The 24752-nt window shown below is 44.2% G+C and overlaps 1 protein-coding gene across 2 annotated transcripts; it reads right to left on the bottom strand.

The window, feature by feature from the left end:
* Positions 1 to 1708: 1708 nt before the first annotated feature.
* LOC133801892 (nuclear transcription factor Y subunit B-7) lies at positions 1709 to 24752 on the bottom strand. 2 transcript variants are annotated; one of them, XM_062240114.1, is made up of 3 exons: positions 24572 to 24752; positions 23682 to 24426; positions 1709 to 1993 (listed from the first exon to the last, which is right to left on the bottom strand). In XM_062240114.1, exon 2 carries the CDS (start codon positions 24412 to 24414, stop codon positions 23704 to 23706), a length of 711 nt encoding a protein of 236 aa, XP_062096098.1. In that variant the 5' UTR covers positions 24415 to 24426; positions 24572 to 24752; the 3' UTR covers positions 1709 to 1993; positions 23682 to 23703. The 2 variants fall into 2 exon arrangements, with proteins under 2 accessions (XP_062096098.1, XP_062096089.1); XM_062240105.1 differs by lacking the exon at positions 1709 to 1993 and having other exon boundaries at positions 23569 to 24426.

Genomic DNA, 24752 nt, shown 5'->3' on the forward strand with positions numbered 1-24752 from the left:
CAGTCAACGAGCCGCCCGAAGTCACCGCCACCATGAGCTTTCTGAGCAAAATCCGGCCACCTCAAGCCTCTCTGAGTCGAGCCACCACCACCATCATACTCAACACACGATGGGGAGAAAAACCCACTTGAGGATCAAGCCCAAAAACCATCGTGGGTGTTCGTCGGAATCCATGGAGATTCCGAAGCTTTCCGGGCATTTTCTGACCATTCTAGGCCATTCCGAGCGAAACCACTACCACCACGACGTTCCTTGTAACTTGGGCTTTGAAGCCCAGTAGTTTTTTTCCTCAACCGCCACCGTTGAGTGGTGGGACATCGCTGGAGCTCTGTCGTGGGGTCTCGGCCACCGCCATTAAAATAAAAATAAAAAAAATTTTAAAAATTGAAAATATAACTTTTAAGGGCACGCGGTGCAAGCCTTAAAAAAATCAATTTTTAAGGCTCTCAAATAGAGGGCTCGCATTTTTTGTAGTAGTGTAAGCCTCAATATTCTCTTCTATTCTTCTTCTCTTTGTATCCATCTCATGTGTTGAGAATTTCCCACTCTAGTCTAGATGATTCTAAGGATACTTTGGAAGGCTGTGAAGAAATTTGAAGATCGATTCAGTTTCTTGGTGATATCCTTCGACACAAAGGATTCAAGTGTTAGAGAAGTTGAAAGAAGGACTAATACATTCTATTGCGTATAATGTAAGTGTTCTTATCACTATCTCTGTTTAAATTAAATTGTAGAAACATGTTCTAGGTTGTCTTATATTAATTTGTTTAATATATGATCTACATAAAAATAAATAAAGTCATGTATAACTTTTCCCAACAATTATATCGTTGATTAGATGTTAAATACTTATTAATTTATGAATGATACTAAATTAAACTTAAATCACTTCAAAAAATCCACACAAAAAAATAGTGTATTTCTATTATGTAATACTTTTTTCAGTGCATTTATGACTTTTTCAGCATATTCAATTAACTTTTGCCAAGGCAATTGCGTAATACGCTGGCAAAAGTATCAGCATCAAAGCTCGGTTTGGGAAAAAACTACATTTGTGGGTGCAATTATGCCTTATGCGTAGGCAAAAAGGGCACCATAAAAAGTATATAACTCTTCGTCGGCCCGTTTCAAAATTGCGCCGGCAAAAGTTTCTTTTACAGGCGAACTAGCAAGTTGCACCAGCAAAAACAGCTTATGCGGGTGAAAATTCACACTGACAAAAGAACTGTTTTTCGCAGACCGAATTATGCCGACAAAAACACTAATTCTTGTAGTGTGCTAACTATTTTCTTTTTTTGATAAAATATTATAACTAATTATTTGGTGAGTACAAAGTTGTAGGTGTTATCCCCGTTTCTTCCCAACATTCACGGCTCCGCATATTGAGTCCATGGGCCACCCTGAAGGAATTGAAGGCCCAGATCAGGCCCAATAGACGAAGAACAAGTGAGCTTTGGTGGCCCAAATGTCAGTGAAGCCCACACATTGTCCCGGGAGAAAAGCCGGGACCATGAAGCCGACGTGTTTCATCTTCCCGAACCCCTTGTCTGATTTTAACCGCGGTGCGATGAAGAAATTGTTTCCTCAAGTCTACAAATGGACCGGGACGATAGTGTATATACCTGGATCCTGGTAAACTGTAACGACCCAACTATTCTAAACTTGGACCATTAGAAACTACTATACTAATCTTAAGAAAACATACATATGAAATAACCATGACTTTATTATAAACTGTAAAGCAAAAGTTAAATACATAAAAAAAAATAATACGATTAGGGTATGGGATCCCATTGTTTTGAAAATAAAATAAAACATGACTTAGATCTTAAAATTCATTACAACTCCAATGCGGAAAAATACATAGAAAATATGATTTGAAAGACTTAAACAACTTTATCCTCGAATCGTACGCACAGTCCACCGATTCCATTCTTCCTCAATACACATCCCCAAGCTGCCAAGAACCCTTCCCGCCGCCATAACTATTTTTCTGCACATATAAAACATAAAGGAATGAGCCTAATGCCCAGCAAGGAAAATCTACTACATGCCTAAAACATATACATACACATAAACTATAAACAGTAAACTATAATCATATGACTATATAAATACAACATCTATTATAATGGCCATCATACTTCTTGGGACTTGCTAGCTAAGAAATCATATGCCCATAAATTTACGAGGCTAGTTATCTAAACAAGTCACATAAATTTATGGGGCTCGTTATCTAAACAATCATATGCCCAAGGAATCTACTATTGGGACTTGTTATCTAAACAAGTTATATATTTGTTATCTAAACAAATTATGTGGTTTGTTATCTAAACAATTCATATACTAAAAACATATCATACTTATAACATAAACATATATCAACAACATAAAAGCATACAAATCTACCATATTTTCCTTACCAAAAATACCGGATTGTGAGAACAAGATCGGGACTTTGGAACACTCCTAAAAATCATAATAGAGAGGTGAGTATACTAAAGAAAGGAGATGAAAAGAATGAACTACACCATCGAAAAGATACTTACCAACAAGAACCTCAAGTTCAAGATCTTAGATGCCTAACCAAGAGAAGACTGAGTTAGGATTTGAGTAGAGTAGAACTATAAGAACAATACATAAAGGAACTAGAATTAGGAATACCTTGAATGCTTCTATGACCAAACTACACCTCGAAATCGAAATATACTATAAACCTTACTTCCCAAGTGTTTATTAAGCTTATAACCCCAATCCAAGTGTTTAACACTCTAAAGTAATCCTAGCAGCTTGTAGGCTCTGAACTCAGCTTGATGAATGAAGAAATGGCTGGGTACTAGGTCCTATTTATAGAGTTCAAGAATGAAAAGATCTTCATTTAGCTTGAATAAAATAATGGCATTTTAATTGAAAATCATTTGAATGGCTGAAGACTCGGTCAAAAAGATTCTGGACTTATCAAGAGGTTAAGGATTAAAATGAGCTCGGTTTCAAAATCATTCAAAAACCATGCACCACAACCGATATATCGCCCATGCTAGGCGATATATCGCCTGGACTGATGTTCCCGAGGCTCATCGAGGTTGTCGTGCGAAGCTACGTGTTTTTCGTATCCCCGTATGGCGATATATTGCCCCCTAGAGCTGCGATATATCGGCATACGCTAAAATATTATACACGTAATTACACTTTTTCATCCTAATTTGAATTGAGTAAACAGCCTTGACTAAGTCCTTTAATGATTTCAAAGCTTCTGGCAGACTCTGGGATTTTCAAATATTGCTCTTAATAAACTATTCCTCAAAACTACTTAATTATTCATTAAACATACACATGACAAGTGTCATTTCCTCATTGGGTCTATCTAAACCTTATAGTATAATAATTATCATCTTCATAATCAGTCCTATTAATCAAACCTTAAGTTATAATTAATATTCTTAAACTATAGGTTAAACTTATGAAATGTACAAGTGTTGCTACGAGTGTCCAACTAATTCCCAGCTTGAACCAAAATCCACAGTTAAAAACATACTATAACTATTACTAGCTATTACTATTACTGCTACTATCTAACTAGCTAAGTAAAGTTCTTGGACTCTACATAAACGAACCAGGGTCCTAGTAAATCAAGAGGGATGTTAGTAAACGAACCCGGACCAGGCACCCAGGTTGGGCGTAATAGGTGGTCCCCGATACTGACTTCACTCCGAGAAACATGGAGTTGTGTCTCCATAACTAATCTGCAAAAGATGTTACATACGGAATGTACATCATCATTGCAGAACTGTATCGCCACTACTCTGACAGATCCTGTCCCCCAGATCTCCTTCGAAGCCCACGCGAACCAGACTAAAGTTGCGTACTGTTGTTAGTCTTGTAGCGTGGTTACGCTCAGGCCGGCCCAGTGGGCCCTAATTAGTGCATCTTATTTATTAAAATCCTTTGTATTAAGCCTCCATCAGCGAGAAAATAGTGTTTATACTCTTATTGGGCCCGAATTAATCCGGCCCAAACCCAGAGCACTCAACTACATATAAATATGAATAATTGTGTGCTAGGAAAAGGGATCTGATTCTTCTCTTGTAAACATACATTCTGCTCAAATTTACAGAGATCTTATTACTTGAGCTCCTAAAAGCTCTAATACAATCAACTCACGGACTAAGGCTCTTTAACGCCCCAGCCACGTAAAATTCCTTATGTGATAATCTACGTTCTTTGCTTTCTAAGCTCTCTTATCTCTTATAATTCTAGTTACTGAAAAACTCGGTAAATATATTGATGCTTTCATTGAGAGACGAGGAAGGCTTTTTGAAAAAAGATATCGGATATCTATAACAATGGTGAACACAAAACATGCCACGTTCGACCCTGCTCACCAAAAGCAAGGCAATGGAGAGCCATTGCCCAATCAGCCTCTCCCTCAAAATCAACCTGAGGATACACCTTATCAAATGCCCCAACCTGATGAGTCACGGAACTATGAAGACAGGGTGGATTATGAGGAAGATTACTACGAGGAAGAGGAGGGAAATGAAGGGGAATACCACAATCATGAAGTTGAGGATTCGGCGATCCCATAAGAAGTAGACCCCAACCAGGAGGACCTAGAGGTGACAAAACTAAGGAAACAAGTCCTGGACCAAGAGGCCAGGATAGCTAAACAGAAAGAAGCCACTCGCCAGATGCAAGAATCCCTCCTGGCCCTGCAAGCTTTCATTGCTGCCCAAGGGTTCGCGGCCAACCCTCCAGTTGTTCCACCTTCAGGAACACGACCGTCTGCCCCGCAGGTTAGGACCTACGCGCCCAAAAATGCGAGGTCGATCCCTCCTCTGGGACAAGATCCCGAACACGGCCCACCTAACCTGGCTCAAGAAAAAGGGAAGGCCAAAGTGACTTACCCCGAGGTAAAAGTAAACCCGGAGGAAAACTCCTCCCGTTCAGAAAACAAGGGCCAACCCAGGACCGCTCCCTAGGAGAGAGAAGGTGTGTCCCATCCCAGGACGGGATCACCCAATTAATCCGCAAGGGATGCGCCCGTAGGGTACCAGGCCCCGGGCTGTCCCTAGACAGAATGGATGGGAACAGCATTTCCACCCCAGCGCCTTCGTGAATAAAAATCAGTGAGGACGCCAGCATGCTGATGAGCCAGACACCCCCGGTCTATTACGGAAGCAAGAGGTTATTAGGTGCAGAGTCGCGATACCCACTAATCAAAAAATTGACATTTTGCCTACTAACTGCATCCTGGAAGCTTAGGCCTTACTTTCAAGCCCATGCCATAAGAGTGCTGACCAACCATCCCTTACGACAAGTTTTACAAAAACCCGAATCATCGGGAAGACTCCTAAAGTAGGCCATGGAATTGAGTCAGTTCGATATTACGTATGTCCCCAGAATATCAATCAAGGGGCAGGCCCTGGCTGACTTCATCGTGGAATGCACCGGGATCACTGAAGATGACAATCCCATCGATCCCGCGGTACCTTTGTGGAAGGTTTTCGTAGACGGAGCCTCAAATGAAAATGGAGCAGGAGTCGGGATCATCCTAGTGTCACCACAAGGACACCAGTTACAAAGTGCCCTGTGATTCCAGTTCAAGGCATCGAACAACGAGGCCAAGCATGAGGCCATGTTAGCCGGATTACGCTTGGCCCAGGAAGTAAGGGCCACAAGTCTGGAGGTCTATAGCAACTCCCAATTGGTTGTCAGACAAATCTCGGGGGAATACCAAACAAAAGGGGAAAATATGGCAGCTTATGTGACACGAATGCGAGAACTGCTTCAATCTTTTAAGAAACACTCCATCCGCTAGATCCCCAGGGAACAAAATGTGTTTGTAGACACGTTGGAAAAACTGGCCATGAATGATGAGGCAGAGCTCTTCGAGCTTGTCCCAATCAACCATCTCCCCGCACCAAGTATTCAAGCCCCCACGATCAATGCTATAGACCATTCCACGTCCTGGATGGGACCCATCATCCATTATTTAACAACCGGGGGGTTGCCCACGGACAGGGCAGCAGCCAAGAAGCTTCAATACCAGGCCCCCAGATACGTGATCATGGAAGGAAAACTCTATCGCAGAGGGCTATCCATGCCATACCTCTGATGCGTATCCAGAACCAAAATGAGTGCAATCATGCATGAGGTGCACGAAGGTTTTTGCGGAGATTATACAGCCGGACTCAGCTTGTCCATGAAAATCCTAAGGTAAGGATATTTCTGGCCAACCATGAAGAAAGACTGTATTGATTACGTCTACAAGTGCGAACAATGCCAAAGGTACACGAAGATCTCGCGAGCCCCTCCAACGGAAATAACTCTAATGACGAGTCCTTGGCCCTTCGGAGTATGGGGCATCAACCTAGTAGGGTCACTCCCGACCGGGAAAGGTGGCATGAAATACGCTATCGTGGCCATCGACTATTACACCAAGTGGGTCGAGGTAAAACCCATGAACACCATCACCTCAAAAAAGGCCCTGGACTTCGTCATCAACAACATTGTGTACCGATATGGCCTCCCCTACAAGATCGTGTCCAACAACGGGAAGCAATTTGACAGCGTCCATTTCACTGACTTCTGTGAAAGGCATGGCATCATCAAAAGCTTCTCCGCGATCACCAGACCTCAAGCAAATGGGCAAACAGAGGTCGTGAACAAGATCTTGAAGGGAACATTGAAGAAAAAACTTCAAACCTGCAAAAGCAAGTGGCCGGAGGAGCTGCCTCGCGTATTATGGGCATACCGGACCACTAAAAGAACATCTACCGGACACACTCCCTACTCCATGGTATGCGGATGTGAAGCAGTCATCCCAATGGAGACAGTTGTCTCATCCCACAGAAGGGACACGTATGATCCCACTCAAAACCACGCCCTACTCCAGGAATCTTTAGACCTCATTGAGGAGATCCAGGAAGAATCCCAGGTTCAGTTGAATATGTACGAAGACAAGATCGCTTGATATTTTAACTCTAAAGTTAAAAGCCAAAGGTTTGAAACCGACGATCTAGTCCTGAGAAGAGTCTTCCCTGCAACCCAAGATCTGGGAGTGGGGGTTCTGGGCCCAAACTGGGAAGGACCATATGAAATCCAACATGAAGTTTGTTCGGGAACATATCGCTTAAGGCGACTTGACAAAACAGAGGTTTCAAGGGCCTGGAACGTGGAACATCTCCGTAAGTACTATCAATAGTCAGGAGGGCATGTTCCTGCTTTTAATTTTTCTTGTAAGCAATGTACGCCCCAGGGCGGTTTCTTAGTTAATAAAAATGATGTGTGCAAAACATCATAAAGAAATGGAAATTTGCGTCCGTCTTCATAAACAAGTGACCCAAGACTACAGTCTTCGCTGGGGGTATATCCATCCGTACGAACAAGTTTGGGAACAAAAATAAACAGGATGCAAAACGCAAAATTTAGTCCTAGTTCGGACCGTACAAACTGGGAGTAGCAGAAACCCAACTCCTAACAAAAGGATGCAATGCTAAGGCCTAGTCCCAACCCGGACAGATATGGTCCGGGGGGTACAAACTTGAAACCCGGACTGCCATGGTCCAAGGGGTACAAACCCGAAAGGATGCAAGGCTAAGGCCTAGTCCCAACCCGGACACACATGGTCTAGGGGGTACAGATCCGAAAGGACGCAATGCTAAGGCCTAGTCTCAACCCGGACATACATGGTCTGGGGGGTACAAACCGGATAGGACTCAAGTCTAGAGCCTAGTCCCTTCTCGGACATGTGTGGTCCAGGAGTATAAAGAACGTGAAAATCGATTGACCGAACGTGGTCCCAAATAACCAGATGCATGTCCATGTCTTTGCCATAACGGCCTGAAACTGTTAGAACGTGAGTCCTAGGTATGAGTTATCTAAAACCACTTATAAATGACCCAAAATGTGGGAACCTTACCCATAGGTCCAAAATAAGCTGATCAACTGATCTCTGATGGCCCAGGCCATTGGAACCTGAACACCAAAATCAAGACAACAAACTTGGTGACAATTGCTAACTCTCTAGTGGCCCAGGCCGTTGGAACCTGAATAGCAAGATTAAATCGAGTTAATAAGTTAAAATCTAAAGAGATCTCCGATGGTCCAGGCCATTGGAGCATGTATTACGAAATCGGGACGAACATGGTTCCCCAGACATGATAAACATTTTCTATTTTTCCCAAATGGTCCCGGCCATTGGAACCAGGATCGAATATTCGATTCTTCCATGCAAGTTGGTAAAACACTTAGTGAGATTCTAACGAATTGAACGGGAAAAACTTGTGCAAAAGGAAAAATTAGATACACATAAAAATTGTCTTGGACGCACCCGCGTCCATAAAAGTGTTACAAAAAAAAGAGAAAGAAAAACAAGTAAAAGACCCGGGCTTAGACTTCTCCATGTCCTGATGCCTCCGGGTTGGCCCCATCTATCTCCTCCTCGTCCAAGGGTTTCGCGTCAGCTTTCTCCTTAGCCTCGAACTCAGCTCTCTTCGCGGCGGGATCGGGGTAAAGCAGGAGGTTCATGTTATTGCCCTGGAGCCAAGGCATCCGCCTGCCTGTAACGACCCAAATTTACTAATAAGGCTTAAGGGCCTTGATTAGTGTGTTGGGATGGCATAACTGGATTATATGTGATTTAATGATTAAACGCATGTTATATGACTATTTGAATATCTGTGATGCATGACTATGTGTATTAGTATGCATGTAGGCCCTGATTAGGTTAGAATGACATAATTGTAATTTTGGCTCGTTGAGGGCATAACTGTATATATTTGTGATAAATTTTCAAGACCACATTATTATGTGGATATATCTGTAATCTGTGACTCGAGACGATCCTAGTGAGCGGTTTAGCGAAAAAGTCACAGTGGGGATCTATACCCGGCTCAGGGAGAGCCTGGGGGTATTTCTGGGAATTTAGAGAATATATTGGGGTTAATTTTGACATTGAGGAATATAATTGGTGATTAGTTAGGTGTCGGGAAGTAAGCATTAGATATTTGAGGCACTCAAGGAATTAGCGGGAATTGGTTGAAATGACCAAAATGCCCCTACGTGGATAAAAAGGCTTAGGAATTATGGGAGGGTATTGTGGTCATTTGGTTTATAAGAGACAAATGTTATTAGGCTTTATACTTAATGGATTGTGTAGAAAGGGCCGGAATTTTGAAGGAAAGAAAGGAAAGAAAAGAAAAAAGAGAAGGAAAAAGAGAGAATTGGAAGTTTTTTTCTCTCTCTCGGTTTAAGCTCTTCTTCACCATCTCTTGAGGTCTTTTGGGGCAGAAACTCAGGAAGAGTTTGGGCAAGAGATTGAGGCTAGGATCCCTGTTCTGGTTTGAGAAATTGGCAAAGCAATCCATCCATTTAAGGTAAGGTTCAGGGTAGTTTTTCAGTTTCTAGTTCTTGGTATTGTTGTGGAATTTGAGCTGAGTTTTGGTGGGGAATTTTAGGGAAATTGAAGATAAGCTTTGAGGAGGTGAAGGCCAAGCTAGTGAGGAGGATAACCTAGGCTAAGCTCATCCAGCAAAGGTAAGGAATTCTAGTTCAAGTTCTGTGGTTTCAGCTGTTGTTTTGTAAAGTTTCTGAGCTTTAGGTTCAGCTATGGTGAATTCTTTGATTAGGGGTGCATGTGATTGGGTTATGTGTGGTTGGGATGTTTGAGATGAGTGGAGGATGTTGGTAGGCTTGTTTTTATGTTTGGTTGAAGTTTGGAAGAGTTTTGGTAAGGTTTGGCTCGGGGAAAATCGAAGGAGGAAAATGCAGGGATTGCTGTGTTGTGACTAGCGCAACAACGCTAGCCATTGGGCATTGTAGAGCTAGGTTTAGTGGTCTGGGGCACTTTAGTCTCTGTTTGTAGCGTTGTAGCGCTCTCCTTAGAGCGCTGTTGCGCTACCCTGTTTCCAGAAAAGGGTTTTTGGGTTATTTTCAAGGGTTTTTGCCCGGGGGTTCGGTGTTTGATTCCACCACCCCGTTTGGTGGAAATAGGGCTTCTCGAGGGCTCGGGATTGGTCCCGAGGATAGGTTTCGGACTTGAGGTTTGGTGATGATTCTGATCTATGGTTGTGACTAGGTGTGCGCTAGGGCTCAAGAGGGATCGTGCTTGAGGATCAAATCGAACAAAGCTAGCAGATCTAAAGGTAAGAAAACTGCACCCGGTTATGTGTTTGTGATGGGACTAAGTGCTCCTGATATCTGTATAATGTCATAGGTGGTATTACGCCATGGGACATGTGATAAACGGCCTAAGGATGTTGTAAATTATACTTGCGCACAGGGTGCGGCTCGGCCACTGGTAGCCGAGGACAACTTAATATTCACTGAGCTCGGTTTAAGCGGGCCGGAGTCAGTAGGATAAATAGAGGGTGCGGCCTAAGGGCGTTAACCCTATTTATCATATGTGGATTGATTGTTGATATGAAATGATATACTTGGTATGCTGAATACTTGATTAACATGAATGTTTAAACTATTGAGTACATGCTTATGCGGTATAAGTTATCTGATTGTCTGTTGAATGATTGTGCTCTGTTATTGTGTTTTCTTGCTGGGCCTTGGCTCACGGGTGCTACGTGGTGCGGGTAAAGGCAAAGGAAATTTGGACCAACCCTGAGATGAAGAGCTGCGGAGCTGAATGTACATAGTCAGCTGATCGGCCGCCACGGCCGAGGAGTGGAACAAGACGAGAAATGTTTAACTGTCTGTTTTGCCTTAGAGTGGCTAATCACTGTATTTAAATCTTGAATCTTTTGTAAACAGTCTTTAATTTATTACTTTTGGGATCCCATGTAAAAAAAATGTTTATTTATAAGAAATGCAGCTTTTGAGACCAAAATCTTTTAACCCTAGTTCAACTATAGTTTCAGTAACACGTTATGAATTAAATGACTTGATTAGCAAGTCTTGCACCTTTATAAACACACAGTGTAACGGTCTTGGCTATCCAGGGCGTTACAACTTGGTATCAGAGTGTCCTAGGTTTAAGGGTTCCTAAGACTGGCTGGACATGTACATTCGCCGCAAAAGCCAAGCTCGACTCAGGGTTTGGTAAATTGTGTATATATGACTATGTGCTTAAATTATTTGAATGAGATATGATTGTTGATATATGCTTGATTAATAGGGAGCATGAGATACTGATAGGGCCTGGCCCTTGACTATTGCATGATGATATTGAGGCATGCTTATCAGCACTGCTATGTATGTGAATGAATATATGGATGAATATTTGGATAAATTGTTATAATTTGATTGCTTGTGAATGATTGGAGTTCCAGTGATGGATCATGAAAGAATTACTACCCTGTCATCATAGTCTGATTGCAGATGCGTCCAAGAAAATCTACACGACTAGCTGGCAGGTCTGAGACTTAAGATGATGACCAGGGCCAGACCCCTCTGCCAGTCCCTGAGAACTGGCAGCAGCTTATGGCAGACATGCAGGCTCGGCTACAGAACCAAGAAGAACAGATCTAAATTCTGCAGCAGCAGGCTCCATCAAGGAGTGTTGCCCCCATTGTGCTACCTGCAGTGGTACCTGTTGTACAGCCAGTTGAGGTTGGGAATAGATGGGAGTCGTTGTATAAGTGATTCAGGAAGCAACAGCCCCCAATCTTTGAGGGAGGACTTGATCCACTGAAGGCTGAACAGTGGATGACCATGATTACTACCATTCTGGACTTTGTGAGGGTAGAGGGACATGACAGAGTGGCCTATGCCACATATATGTTGAGGGAGGATGCCCGAATTTGGTGGGAGGTGGTATCACAGACCAGAGATGTTACTGCTTTGACTTGGGAAGGATTCAAGGACTTATTCAGTCAGAAGTATTATAATGTTGCCATCAGGGCAGTGAAAGTAAATGAGTTCGTGGGGCTGGTTCAGGGCAGCATGACAGTTACAAAATATGCCCTAATGTTTGATAGACTTGCGAAATTCTCACCCGACCTTGTGCCTACTGATGCAGCTAGGCAGGACAGGTTCATTAGAGGGCTTAATGCTATGATAGGCCGAGATGTGAGGATTGCATCACTACCTGGAGGGAAAACTTATGCCCAGGCTGTAGAGAAGGCTCTTACCGCTGAGGAGGCGGAAAATAAGATATGGAGAGAGAGTGTAGTGAGGCGGGAGGGTCGCAGGGCGGTGCCTCCATATTCTGGTTCTGTTAGGGGCGAAGGCCCCAGTGATTTGAAGAGGAAGACCCATGATGCTTCGACCGTTCCTGGTCCTAATAGGAGAGGTCGGGGTACTCAGGGTGGCCGTCAGGGAGGCAGTGATACATGGAGGGTTTATCCTGAGTGCACGAGGTGCAGAAGACACCATCCGGGCGAATGTCGGGCTAAGGCCTGTTATGTGTGCAGGGTGGTGGGACACCTCAAGAAAGACTGCCCGACAATGAAGAAGGGAGATGCGGGGAAGGTGGACAGCTTGACTCCAGCTCGAGTGTTCACCCTGACGCAGGCAGAGGCCGAGGCTAGCCCCTCAGTAGTGATAGGTCATCTTTCTAGTGCTGGCTCCCCTTTTACTGTATTGATTGACTCTGGTGCTACACATTCCTTTGTTTCTAGTAAGGTGATTGATAGACTATGTAGACTTAGTGAGTATTGTACTTCAGGGTTTGTGACTATTTTGCCTACAGGGGAACTGGTAGTATCTAAGAGGTGGATTAGAGCACTGCCAGTGATAGTTGACAGTAGAGAGTTGTCAGTAGATTTGATTGAGCTGAGTATGGAGGACTTTGATATGATTTTGGGTATGGATTATTGACTGCAGAAAGAAGATGGTGACCTTTGAGCCAGAGAGCGAGGACCCCTTTGTTTTTGTGGGAGCGGTGCTTGGACCCCGCATACCCAGGATATCAGCACTGAGAGCCAAAGATCTGCTACAAGGAGGGTGTATAGGTTTTCTGGCTAGCGTGGTGGATACCACCAGGGTTTCGTCAACAGAACCGGAAAAGACTAGATTGGTTTGCGAGCTCTTGGATGTGTTCCCTGAGGACATGTCGGGGTTGCCGCCGCGTAGGGAGATTCAGTTTGTCATTGAGTTGGCACCAGGGACAGAGCCAGTATCGAGGGCACCATATAGAATGGCACCGGCGAAACTGAAAGAATTGAAGATACAGTTGCAGGAACTTCTGGATTTGGGGTTCATCAGGCCTAGTTACTCACCGTGGGGTGCTCCAGTTCTATTTGTGAAGAAGAAGGATGGGACTTTGAGAATGTGCATAGACTACAGGGAATTGAACAAGTTGACTATCAAGAATAAGTACCCCTACCAAGGATTGACGACTTGTTCGATCAGCTGTAGGGTAAGACAGTGTTCTCGAAGATTGATCTTCGATCTGGTTATCACCAGCTGAGGATCAAGGACAAGGACACACCGAAGACGGCCTTCCGAACGAGGTACGGGCACTATGAGTTTATGTTCATGTCGTTTGGTTTGACCAATGCCCCAGCAGCCTTCATGGACCTAATGAACAGGGTGTTCAAGGACTTTCTGGATCAGTTCGTTATTGTCTTCATCGACGACATTTTAGTGTACTCCAGTTCAGAGGCAGAGCACGAGATTCATCTTCGACAGGTTCTTCAGAGGTTGAGGGAGCATCAGTTGTACGCCAAGTTTAAGAAATGTGAATTTTGGTTACCAGAAGTGACATTCCTTGGACATATTGTGGGCGCAGATGGGATTAAGGTGGATCCGTCTAAGGTGGAGGCAGTTAGGGATTGGCCGAGGCCAAGGAACGCCTCGGAGGTGCGTAGTTTTCTTGGTCTAGCAGGTTACTACAGACTGTTTGTGGAGGGCTTCTCGAAGATAGCGGCACCGATGACAAAATTGACACTGAAGAATTTGAAGTTTATTTGGTCAGACAAGTGTGAGGACAGTTTCCAAGAGCTGAAGCGACGACTTATCTCTGCGCCCGTGTTGAGTCTTCCTTCAGGGGAAGGGAAGTTTATTGTTTATTGCGATGCATCGAGGTTGGGTCTAGGCTGTGTGTTGATGCAGAATGAGAAGGTCATAGCTTATGCATCACGACAGCTGAAGGAGTATGAGCAGCGGTATCTACCCATGATTTGGAGTTAGCAGCGGTGGTTTTCGCACTGAAGATTTGGCGACATTATATGTATGGGGAGAAGTGCGAGATATACACTGACCACAAGAGTCTAAAGTATTTCTTTACACAGAAGGACCTGAACATGAGACAGAGGCATTGGCTGGAGTTAGTGAAAGACTATGATTGTGATATTCTTTACCATCTGGGGAAAGCCAACGTAGTGGCGGATGCATTGAGCCGGAGAGGCCCAGGTCAGTTGTACAGTTCCACCCAGATCTCGAGAGAGTTAGTTGATGTGATGGTCAGAGCAGGGATAGAATTGGTGGTAGGCCGGTTGGCCAATATTACTCTGCAGTCGACCCTGCTAGAGTGAATTAAAGAGGGACAGTTGGTAGACGCTCAGTTATAGGAAGTTAGAAGGAATGTCTTAGCAGGAGTAGCTAAGGACTATTCTATTTCTGAGGTTGGTTTACTTCGGTGTCAGGGGCGGATTTGTGTTCCAGCTGATGAGGGGATCAAACGAGAGATACTGGATGAGTCTCATACGCGCCGTACTCACTTCATCCGGGTACCACGAAGATGTACCAGGATCTACGGATGTTACATTGGTGGCCCAGGATGAAGAAGGATGTGGTAGAGTACGTAGCCAGATGCTTAACCTGTCAGCAGGTGAAAGTTAAGCATTAGCAACCGGCAAGGTTGCTTCAGCCTTTAGGTATTTCCGAGTGGAAATGGGAGGACATTACGATGGATTTTGTGGGAGGTTTACCCGGAACAGTTGAGCTTCATGACTCGGTGTGGGTGATAGTGGATAGATACACCAAGTCAGCCCATTTTCTTCCACTGAAGTCGACATATACTGTGGATCAGTATGTTGAGTTGTATGTGAGGGAGATCATACGTCTCCATGGGGTTCCTAAGTCTATAGTGTCAGACCGGGATCCTATCTTCACTTCCAAGTTTTGGGGTGGTTTACAGAAGGCTATGGGAACTCAGTTGAAGTTCAGCACAGCCTTTCATCCTCAGACTAATGGACAGTCTGAGAGGACGATTCACGTATTGGAGGATATGCTCAGAGCGTGTGTGATCAACTTTGAAGGGTCATGGAGTAAGTATCTCCCGTTGGTTGAATTTTCGTATAACAATAGTTACCAATCAACGATTGGAGTGGCTCCCTATGAGATGTTATATGGGAGGAAATGCAGATCCCCCATTCATTGGGATGAGATGGGTGAGAGGAAGTATTTGGGGCCAGATATGGTTCAGAGGACAAGTGAAGCCATAGAGAAGATTCAAGTTAGGATGCTCGCCTCACAGAGTAGACAGAAAAGCTACGCTGATCCCAAGCGTAGGGACGTGGAGTTCTGGGTTGGGGACCACGTGTTTCTCCGAGTTTCACCGTTGCGAGGGGTGAGGAGGTTTGGAAAGAAGGGCAAGCTAAGCCCTAGATTCATTGGACCTTTTGAGATCCTGGAAAGGATTGTTCAGGTGGCTTATAGGTTAACCTTGCCACCATCGTTGTCAGGAGTTCATGACGTATTCCATGTTTCTATGCTCCGGAAGTACGTCTCAGATGTGACTCATGTGTTGAGGTATGAAGACTTGGAATTGCAGTCAGACCTAGCTTATGAGGAGCAACCGGTTCAGATTTTGGATCGGAAAGATAAAGTACTACGGAATAAGATGATTCCTCTTGTTAAAGTGTTGTGGAGGAATAGTAGGGTCGAGGAGGCGACCTGGGAGCTTGAGACAGCAATGCGGGATCAGTATCCCGAGTTATTCAGGTAAATTTCGAGGACGAAATTCTCATTAGGAGGGGATAATTGTAACGACCCAAATTTACTAATAAGGCTTAAGGGCCTTGATTAGTGTGCCGAGAGGGCATAACTGGATTATATGTGATTTAATGATTAAACGCATGTTATATGACTATTTGAATATCTGTGATGCATGACTATGTGTATTAGTATGCATGTAGGCCCTGATTAGGTTAGAAGGGCATAATTATAATTTTGGCCCGTTGAGGGCATAACTGTATATATTTGCGATAAATTGTCAAGACCACATTATTATGTGGATATATCTGTAATATGTGACTCGAGACGATCCTAGTGAGCGGTTTAGCGAAAAAGTCACAGCGGGGATTTATACCCGGCTCAGGGAGAGCCTGGGGGTATTTCTGGGAATTTAGAGAATATATTGGGGTCAATTTTGACATTGAGGAATATAATTGGTGATTAGTTAGGTGTCGAGAAGTAAGCATTAGATATTTGAGGCACTCGAGGAATTAGCGGGAATTGGTTGAAATGACCAAAATGCCCCTAGGTGGATAAAAAGGCTTAGGAATTATGGGAGGGTATTGTGGTCGTTTAGTTTATAAGAGACAAATGTAATTAGGCTTTATACTTAATGGATTGTGTAGAAAGGGCCGGAATTTTGAAGGAAAGAAAGGAAAGAAAAGAAAAAAGAGAAGGAAAAAGAGAGAATTGGAAGTTTTTTTCTCTCTCTCGGTTTAAGCTCTTCTTCGCCATCTCTTGAGGTCTTTTGGGGCAGAAACTCAGGAAGAGTTTGGGCAAGAGCTTGAGGCTAGGATCCCTGTTCTGGTTTGCGGAATTGGCAAAGCAATCCATCCATTTGAGGTAAGGTTCAGGGTAGTTTTTCAGTTTCTAGTTCTTGGTATTGTTGTGGAATTTGAGCTGAGTTTTGGTGGGGAATTTTAGGGAAATTGAAGCTGAGCTTTGAGGAGGTGAAGGCCAAGCTAGTGAGGAGGATAACCTAGGCTAAGCTCATCCAGCAAAGGTAAGGAATTCTAGTTCAAGTTATGTGGTTTCAGCTGTTGTTTTGTTAAGTTTGTGAGCTTTAGGTTCAGCTATGGTGAATTCTTTGATTAGGGGTGCATGTGATTGGGTTATGTTTGGTTGGGATGTTTGGGATGAGTGGAGAATGTTGGTAGGCTTTTTTTTATGTTTGGTTGAAGTTTGGAAGAGTTTTGGTAAGGTTTGGCTCGGGGAAAATCGAAGGGGGAAAATGCAGGGATTGTTGTGCTATGACTAGCGCTACAGCGCTAGCCATTGGGCGCTGTAGCGCTAGGCTGAGTGGTCTAGGGCGCTTTAGTCTTTGGTTGTAGTAGGGGTGTGCACGGTGTGGTTTGGGCGGTTTGAACACTTTTTAATACACCACGCCACAAGTGCAGTGTAGTAGCTAGAACACACCGTGCGGTGTGATTTCGTTGCACCAAACCGACCAAACCAAACCATTTTTTGCAGTGTGGTTTGGGTGGTTTTCCACGGTGTAAGTGTGTTAAAAAATGTGTAAGATAGAGATGGTGATAGGGAGGAGGCGCAAATGATATGAGAGAGGAAGGAGTTGTTGTTGTGTATGATGTGTAAGAGAATAAGGTTATACCTTAATTTAAGTGGGCTCCTAGTTTCATATTGGGTTACTAAAAAATGGTACACATGTAAAGTTTAATTTTTTTTTAACATATTTGTAAGTATACAGTGCGGTGTGGTGCAAAACAAAATTTCACACCGCCAAACCGTGCACCGCACCGCACCGCGCTGTTTAGCTAAGATACAAACCATACCGAACCATTCCACTTTTGACACGCGGTTTGCGGTGTAGTGTGGTGTGGTGCGGTCGATCGCCGCGGTTTGACGGTTTAGATGCTCACCCCTAGTTTGTAGCGCTACCCTGTTCCAGAAAAGGGTTTTTGGGTTATTTTCAAGGGTTTTTGCCCGGGGGTTCGGGGTTTGATTCCACCACCCCGTTTGGTGGAAATAGGGCTTCTCGAGGGCTCGGGATTGGTCCCGAGGATAGGTTTCGGACTTGAGGTTTGGTGATGATTCTGATCTATGGTTGTGACTAGGTGTGCGCTAGGGCTCAAGAGGGATCGTGCTTGAGGATCAAATCGAACAAAGCTAGCAGATCTAAAGGTAAGAAAACTGCACCCGGTTATGTGTTTGTGATGGGACTAAGTGCTCCTGATATCTGTATAATGTCATAGGTGGTATTACGCCATGGGACATGTGATAAACAGCCTAAGGGTGCCGTAAATTATACTTGCGCACAGGGCGCGGCTCCACCACTGGTAGCCGAGGACAGCTTAATATTCACTGAGCTCGGTTTAAGCGGGCCGGAGTCAGTAGGATAAATAGAGGGTGCGGCCTAAGGGCGTTAACCCTAGTTATCATATGTGGATTGATTGTTGATATGAAATGATATACTTGGTATGCTGAATACTTGATTAACATGAATGCTTAAACTGTTGAGTACATGCTTATGCGGTATGAGTTATCTGATTGTCTGTTGAATGATTGTGCTCTGTTATTGTGTTTTCTTGTTGGGCCTTGGCTCACGGGTGCTACGTGGTGCGGGTAAAGGCAAAGGAAATTTGGATCAACCCTTAGATGGAGAGCTGCGGGGCTGAATGTACATAGTCAGCTGATCGGCCGCCACGGCCGAGGAGTGGAACAAGACGAGAAATGCTTAACTGTCTGTTTTGCCTTAGAGTGGCTAATCACTGTATTTAAATCTTGAATCTTTTGTAAACAGTCTTTAATTTATTACTTTTGGGATCCCATGTAAAAAAAATGTTTATTTATAAGAAATGCAACTTTTGAGACCAAAATCTTTTAACCCTAGTTCAACTATAGTTTCAGTAACACGTTCTGAATTAAATGACTTGATTAGCAAGTCTTGCACCTTTATAAAAACACAGTGTAACGGTCTTGGCTATCCAGGGCGTTACATGCTCTTTCCCTTAATGAGCCTCCCCATGCAATTTCACCTCTAGCTGAAGCAAATCGTCCAAGGCCTGGATCCGAGACTCAAGAGCGGTGATTTTTTCCTGATCCTGGCGAGACTGGGCTTCGGCTGCCTCTAGGAGAGCCTTAGACAATGCCTCAGAGCCCCAAACATGGAGAAGCTCCGCCTCCAGACTAGGCACCAGCCTTTTATACTTAGCTTCTCTCCAGGACGAAGTTTCTTCAAGCTGGAACCGGGCCCGAGCGGCCTCTTCACGGTCTGCTTTGGCTTGGGCCACCTCCTTGGCTAGGGCTTCCTTAGCGGCTTCCCACTGGTTCACAGCTGCCTCCAATTCTAGCTGGCCCGTCTCCAATTTCATCACCATCTCGGCCACCAAGTCGGCATTCCGATGGGCCAGTAAAGCACCCTGGAACAAATCAAAGTTAGAAAAAAAATACGAATTAAAAATATGAAAAGCAAAGGAAGATACAGGCAGATGACTTACAGTAGTGGCTTGGTGACGGATAGCCTGGGAGATAAATAGAGCATCCTGGTTAGCCAAGGTGGCATACCGTTTCAGCTGAAGATTGGCATGGTAGTCCCAACCTGTTCCAGCAGGTCTGCGGCAAATGGGGCGATGTCCTGCCCCAATATGGGGCGAAACCCAGTCTCAGCAATGAGACGATCCATGATCGGCTGAGAAGCACTGAAGGCAGTTGGACGCTCAGAGAACTCAACCTTACGATAGATCATCAGAGCCCAGTAAACCTCCTCTCTCTTTCCCTGGTCGTCTTCCCATGTCTAGGACACCATCTTCGACCGCTCCTCCCGCAAGATCATCTCCCCCTCTTCAGGAAGAGCCGGGTTGACGGGGAGTATGGGAGCCTCCGGAAGTTCTCGAGTGGCGAACTGACTTTCCTCGGAAGAATTCTCAGCCAAGGAGTGGTCTTTAGTCTTGGCCCTCTTCGCCCGGTTCGCGGACTCACCCGCAGCCAAGTCCGCAACCCTCTTCTCGAACCCTTGACTCGCCAAAGGTTCCTGCTCCAGGTCAATGATCGGAGGTTGATCCGGTTGGGATGGGACAGCTTCATTATGAACCGTTGTAGTAGGGATCATGGCTGAGGCCTCCCCGACTGTATTCGGCTCCAGCACTGAGCCCCCAAGAATCGCGTCCAACACCTTGTTCTTGGGCGCGCCTCTGGCAGCTTTCTTGGCCGATGCCCTGGCCTTGGCTGCCCGGGCCTCAAGGGCCTGCTTCATCTTGACCACAGGGTTAGACATATCAGATCCTTCTGAAATAAACAAACATAAAGAAAGTCAGCAAAGTATATGAGTAAGGATAAGAAGTGATTCAAAAGAAAAACTAGGCTAAGGTCCTCCGGTACGAACCCTTATCTAGAACTCGGGCTCGACTCAATTCTCCTAAAGCGAAGGAACGAATTCGGTCTCCCATGTCGTCCAAGTCCAGGAAGTTGCCATATTGAAGGAACCCGGACGAGTACATGAGAGTCTCTGGGTCTACAACGATGGTGATGAAGGTCTCATTTCTCTAACGACCCCGAACAAGGGGCCTCGACAAACTAGTCTATCCCTAACTAAGTCCCTGAAATGGAGAGCATAAGTCAAAAGCAAAGGCGAATTACCTTGCCCCGATACACTAGCCCTGAGAGCCCCCGTGTTCGGTTGAGCCTCGTCGAAGAGAGCTTCCAGCTCTTCGGAGGTGGCCCTCTCCATTTGTTGGGCCTGTTCTCTCTTCCTTTTCGCCGCATCTGCCCGGGTCGCGTCTTCCACAGCCTCGATATGGGTGAGGGTCAGTTCCTCCCTCAAATTCGGATCTTTCTCGCATTGTAGGCCCCGAAGGCTAGGGGCCACAATCGTCTGGTTGGCCGCCAACATCCCAACTACTCGCAGTTGGCGGTGTTTACATAGCCCGCTATGTCCAGGTCCTCCGCGCTTAACGTGGCGTAGAACTTCTTCCGATCAAGGATCGACTGGGTAAGGGGGGTTTGGGCATAGGGTCCTGTCATCCAGGACTGTAAGTTGAAACCGGATAACAAAAAGAATGAGAAGAATGACTTAAACTAGGGAAAAAGAGACTACTTACCCACTCGCTGGAAGTCCAGCATCAACGTGGGGTTCTTGTCCAAAAGGAACCCGGATGTCATAAACCAATAATGTCTGACATCCGGGGGATGTTTCCAGGAACTGGTGGGGGCAGCATAATTTCCACGAGGCTTCAATCTGTAGAAGTCGTCCCAGGTCTTGTCCTTGGCGTAAGCTGCGGCTCGAGCTTATAAAAGTACAACACCTCAGCTGGGGTCGGCTCCGATATTTCCTTCGCCACGCAGAAGATGCGCCATCCCGTGAGGATCCGGTAAGCTTGGGGCAAGAGCTGAAATGGCGCGACCCCCACAAACTTAAGGAATTGCGCGAAATAGTCGTGGAGCGAGAGAGTGGCTCCCGCACTGATGTGGCCCATGCTCCAAGCCCCAAATTCGCCCACGCTAGTGTGGGCCTTTTCCTCCTTCCTAGCGAAGCGGTTATAAAATAGTCCAGGAGTCGACTCCACACCCAAATGCTTCTCCAGGATATCCAACATCCAGTAGTTTCGGAAGAGGTTCTTCTCCCTGTCCATCTCCCACGTGTTGCCACTGGGGGGTTCATGTCCTTCCAGGATGAAAGGGGTCACTTGGACATACTCTTCTGGATAAAGGGTGACGCCGTGACTCATGGCTGATGATCTGGGAACAAAAGGGAACAAAGCAAACATCCAAGCAATTAGCACCAAAACCCAAAAAGGTTGGTCAAGGTACGGGGGCTCTCCTACAAACTTCTTGGAAGAGTCCCCTCCAGATCAGATCCGGGATCACCAAAGATCTGGAAAGCCCTGATCAGGAACAAATAAGAAGAGTTCTTCTAAAAGCTTTCCCAAGTCGGCCTATTACCACTTGTTCAGGGACAACTCGGACCTGAGAGGATCCGGGACAAGCCAGAAAATTTGTTCTCTTATTCTAAGACACCCAGAGCTGCCCTAAACGGTGGCCCCGGCTCTAACATCCCTATAGCTATAACGACAGTATAACAAAATGATAAGCATGAGAAAACATGAGTAAAAGAGTTGGAAAACTTACAAAAAAGTGTTGATTGTGGAGGATGATGTGTTTCTGGCGACAATGACGACAGAACCATAGTCTTGAACAAGCGGAGGAGACACAACAGTTCGTCCAATGGTCGGGCCGAAGTCACACTTTCGGGCAAGGGTGCCGAAATCAAACGCGTAGGAAAGAGACGACGGCGAAGGCAGAGTAACTGACGGAGAATTTCGTCGGCAAGCTCGGACATAAAGAGTCTTTTCTGTGATTTCATTCGTTCAGAGTGCGTAAAATTTTTGAATGAAAATATGGGGGTATTTATAAGGACTGAAAATGTGTTTTTGATCTGACGGTTCAACACGATCCCCCCCATCGGATGGTCCCGAATCGCGCAGGGGCATTAATTAACCTACTCAAGTATCGGATCGCGGTTTCCCAAAGTTGCGATCCGCACCGCCTCGATCCAACGATCCACAGGAAAAGCATCTCAAAGGTCGTCCATCCAATGATCCTCAATGATGCAGGAATATTAAAGGATATGTTCGTGCAGATGGGACGCTTCGAAATTAGCGCTGATGTTTGACTGCCAACACGGTAACCAAGAGAATGTCTCCTAATCTATCAGACTTGAGTACCATCGACACACCAATTGCAGGGGGACACGTGTGTGTATCAGGATGAAGCTGAAGGATCAGGGGTCATCTAAACGGCCTTGAAGTAAATGAACCTGGGCTCTGGTAAAAAAACCCGGATCCTTGTAAATGGATCGAACCTTTGGGATTCGATCAGGGACGTTAATACAAACGCTTATTATATAAGCTCTCGGCAATCAATTCCCCATGAAAGCGAACTGTCTCCTTGGGAATGAATCGGGATGTCGAGAATTGATCAGGGAAGGAAGCAAGCCTCCACCGCGCAAGCACAGATGAAGGTTTGGGGGTAAATGTTATCCACGTTTCTTCCCAACATTCACGAATCTGCATATTGAGTCCATGGGCCACTACAAATAATTTCATTACATTACTGTTTTAATTTCATTCTGCTGAACCAAACATCAACTAACACTACAAATAATTTCTTGTTGCTTTTTGGGAATGAGTAAAGAAAGAAAGCTATTTTTGATAGTTGAAACAATATAATACATGACACATTTTAAATAAAATATCGCGCTTATAAGGATTCATGCTCGAAATGAGAAATCCCACATTCATCTTATAACCGAATAATTTTATTTTTTTTTGCATAATTCAAAGAACGATCTTTTAAATCTAATTGATTAGTTTACTGAAAAAAAGTCACCCTCTTATTGGAAAAAAAAATACATTCTCCATATTCGGAACAAAAATTGCGTCGAGTATAACAAATTTAAAAATAAAATAAAAAATTGATTGAATTACAACAAAAAATAAATAGATAAATAAATAAAAATTCAAAAGTAATAAGAGAGTAGTGACGAATTTGTTTATAAATACTTTAATATATCTTTTTTTAAAAAAACAATACCCTAATGTTTATGTTCCTCCAAGGCCTGCAAACTCCTTCAAAATGGCCACAAACTTATTTCAATAAGTATTGTGCTTTTCTTTGCTCAAAAAAAAATAATAAGTATTGTGCTTTTCTGTGTAATTTTATAAGGTATATAAAATCTATATAATAAAAAAATGACAACAAATATGAAAAAAAAAATCCCTAGAAGTTTAACATTTGATTCAAAACTTTCTTTAAAAGAAAACGCATATAAAAACTATTTAGAAGTGAAAGAGATATGATTGTCATGATGCCAAAACCTGCGGATCCCCATGCAAACGATCATGAGTCTACATCTTGTGGATGCAACTTTGGAATAGAACTAGGCGAAAACACGGGCAACCCCGGAAACGGCTGATGATCTGTGGCGACAAAAGGCGGATGAGGTATGAGATTTGTAGACGAATACAAAGAATTGAAGTTGGGGAGTAGATGAGTACTACTTTGTTGATCCTGTTGATGATCTAATAATAATTGTTGCTGTTGTTGTTGTTGAATAAGCTGCCTTTGTTGATCGTTACTTCGCTGTTGTTTGGGAATGTTCAGCTTCTCGCCCTCGATCTCTCGATACTTTTCGAGGTAAATTTTGAGAGGGCTCACGTAGTTCTCGAAACCTAGGGTTGTGATAGCCCAAATGATGTCGTCTCCATTGATTGTCTTCCTCTTTTCCCTCTGGCATTTGTCCGAGGCCTCCCCAGTGACGAAGCTTATGAACTCAGAGACACATTCTTGAACGGTTTCCTTTGCGTCTTTGGAGATTTTCCCGTTTCCAGGGATCATTTTCTTCATGATTCGGCCAACGTTGGCTATGGGAAGAAACCTGTCTTGTTCTTTGTTTGTATTGAGGGAATGGTGCTGCTGCTGAATCTTGGAATTTGTAGTGGGATTGTTCTTTAAACATAATGGGCTTTCTGGGCTTCCTCCGTCAAGCCCACTTGGCCCATCTGAGTAGCTTTGGTGGTATTGGTGATGAAGATGATGATCATCATCCATTTTACTCTCTTACTGGTGATGTTGGAAAAATGAAGAGTGATGATTAGTTATGATATGGAATTTGTATTAGGAAATCGGGAATAAATGGAAAGATAAAGCTAAAAAGTAGGCAAGTGAAGAGGGAATACAAAAGCAAAGGCTGAGGTTGGTTTTTCACCTTTAAGTCCCGGGGACTCGCTCCATCTGTTGTACAAGGTAATTAAATTAACTATTGTGAAGACCTGATCTTTGCTAGCTAACTTTTGCTCAAAAAAACATTTCGTATAAATAGGTCAAAAAAAAGACTAAACCATACCTCATAACGACTAGAATCACCACTTTTTGTAAGTTGCAATCTA

Source organism: Humulus lupulus, chromosome 1, assembly GCF_963169125.1.
Source record: "Humulus lupulus chromosome 1, drHumLupu1.1, whole genome shotgun sequence".
Lineage (NCBI taxonomy): Eukaryota > Viridiplantae > Streptophyta > Magnoliopsida > Rosales > Cannabaceae > Humulus > Humulus lupulus.

Bases quoted from the DNA above. Each gene is read 5' to 3' on its own strand.
- LOC133801892 (XM_062240114.1), bottom strand. From the start codon at position 24,414: ATGGATGATGATCATCATCTTCATCACCAATACCACCAAAGCTACTCA.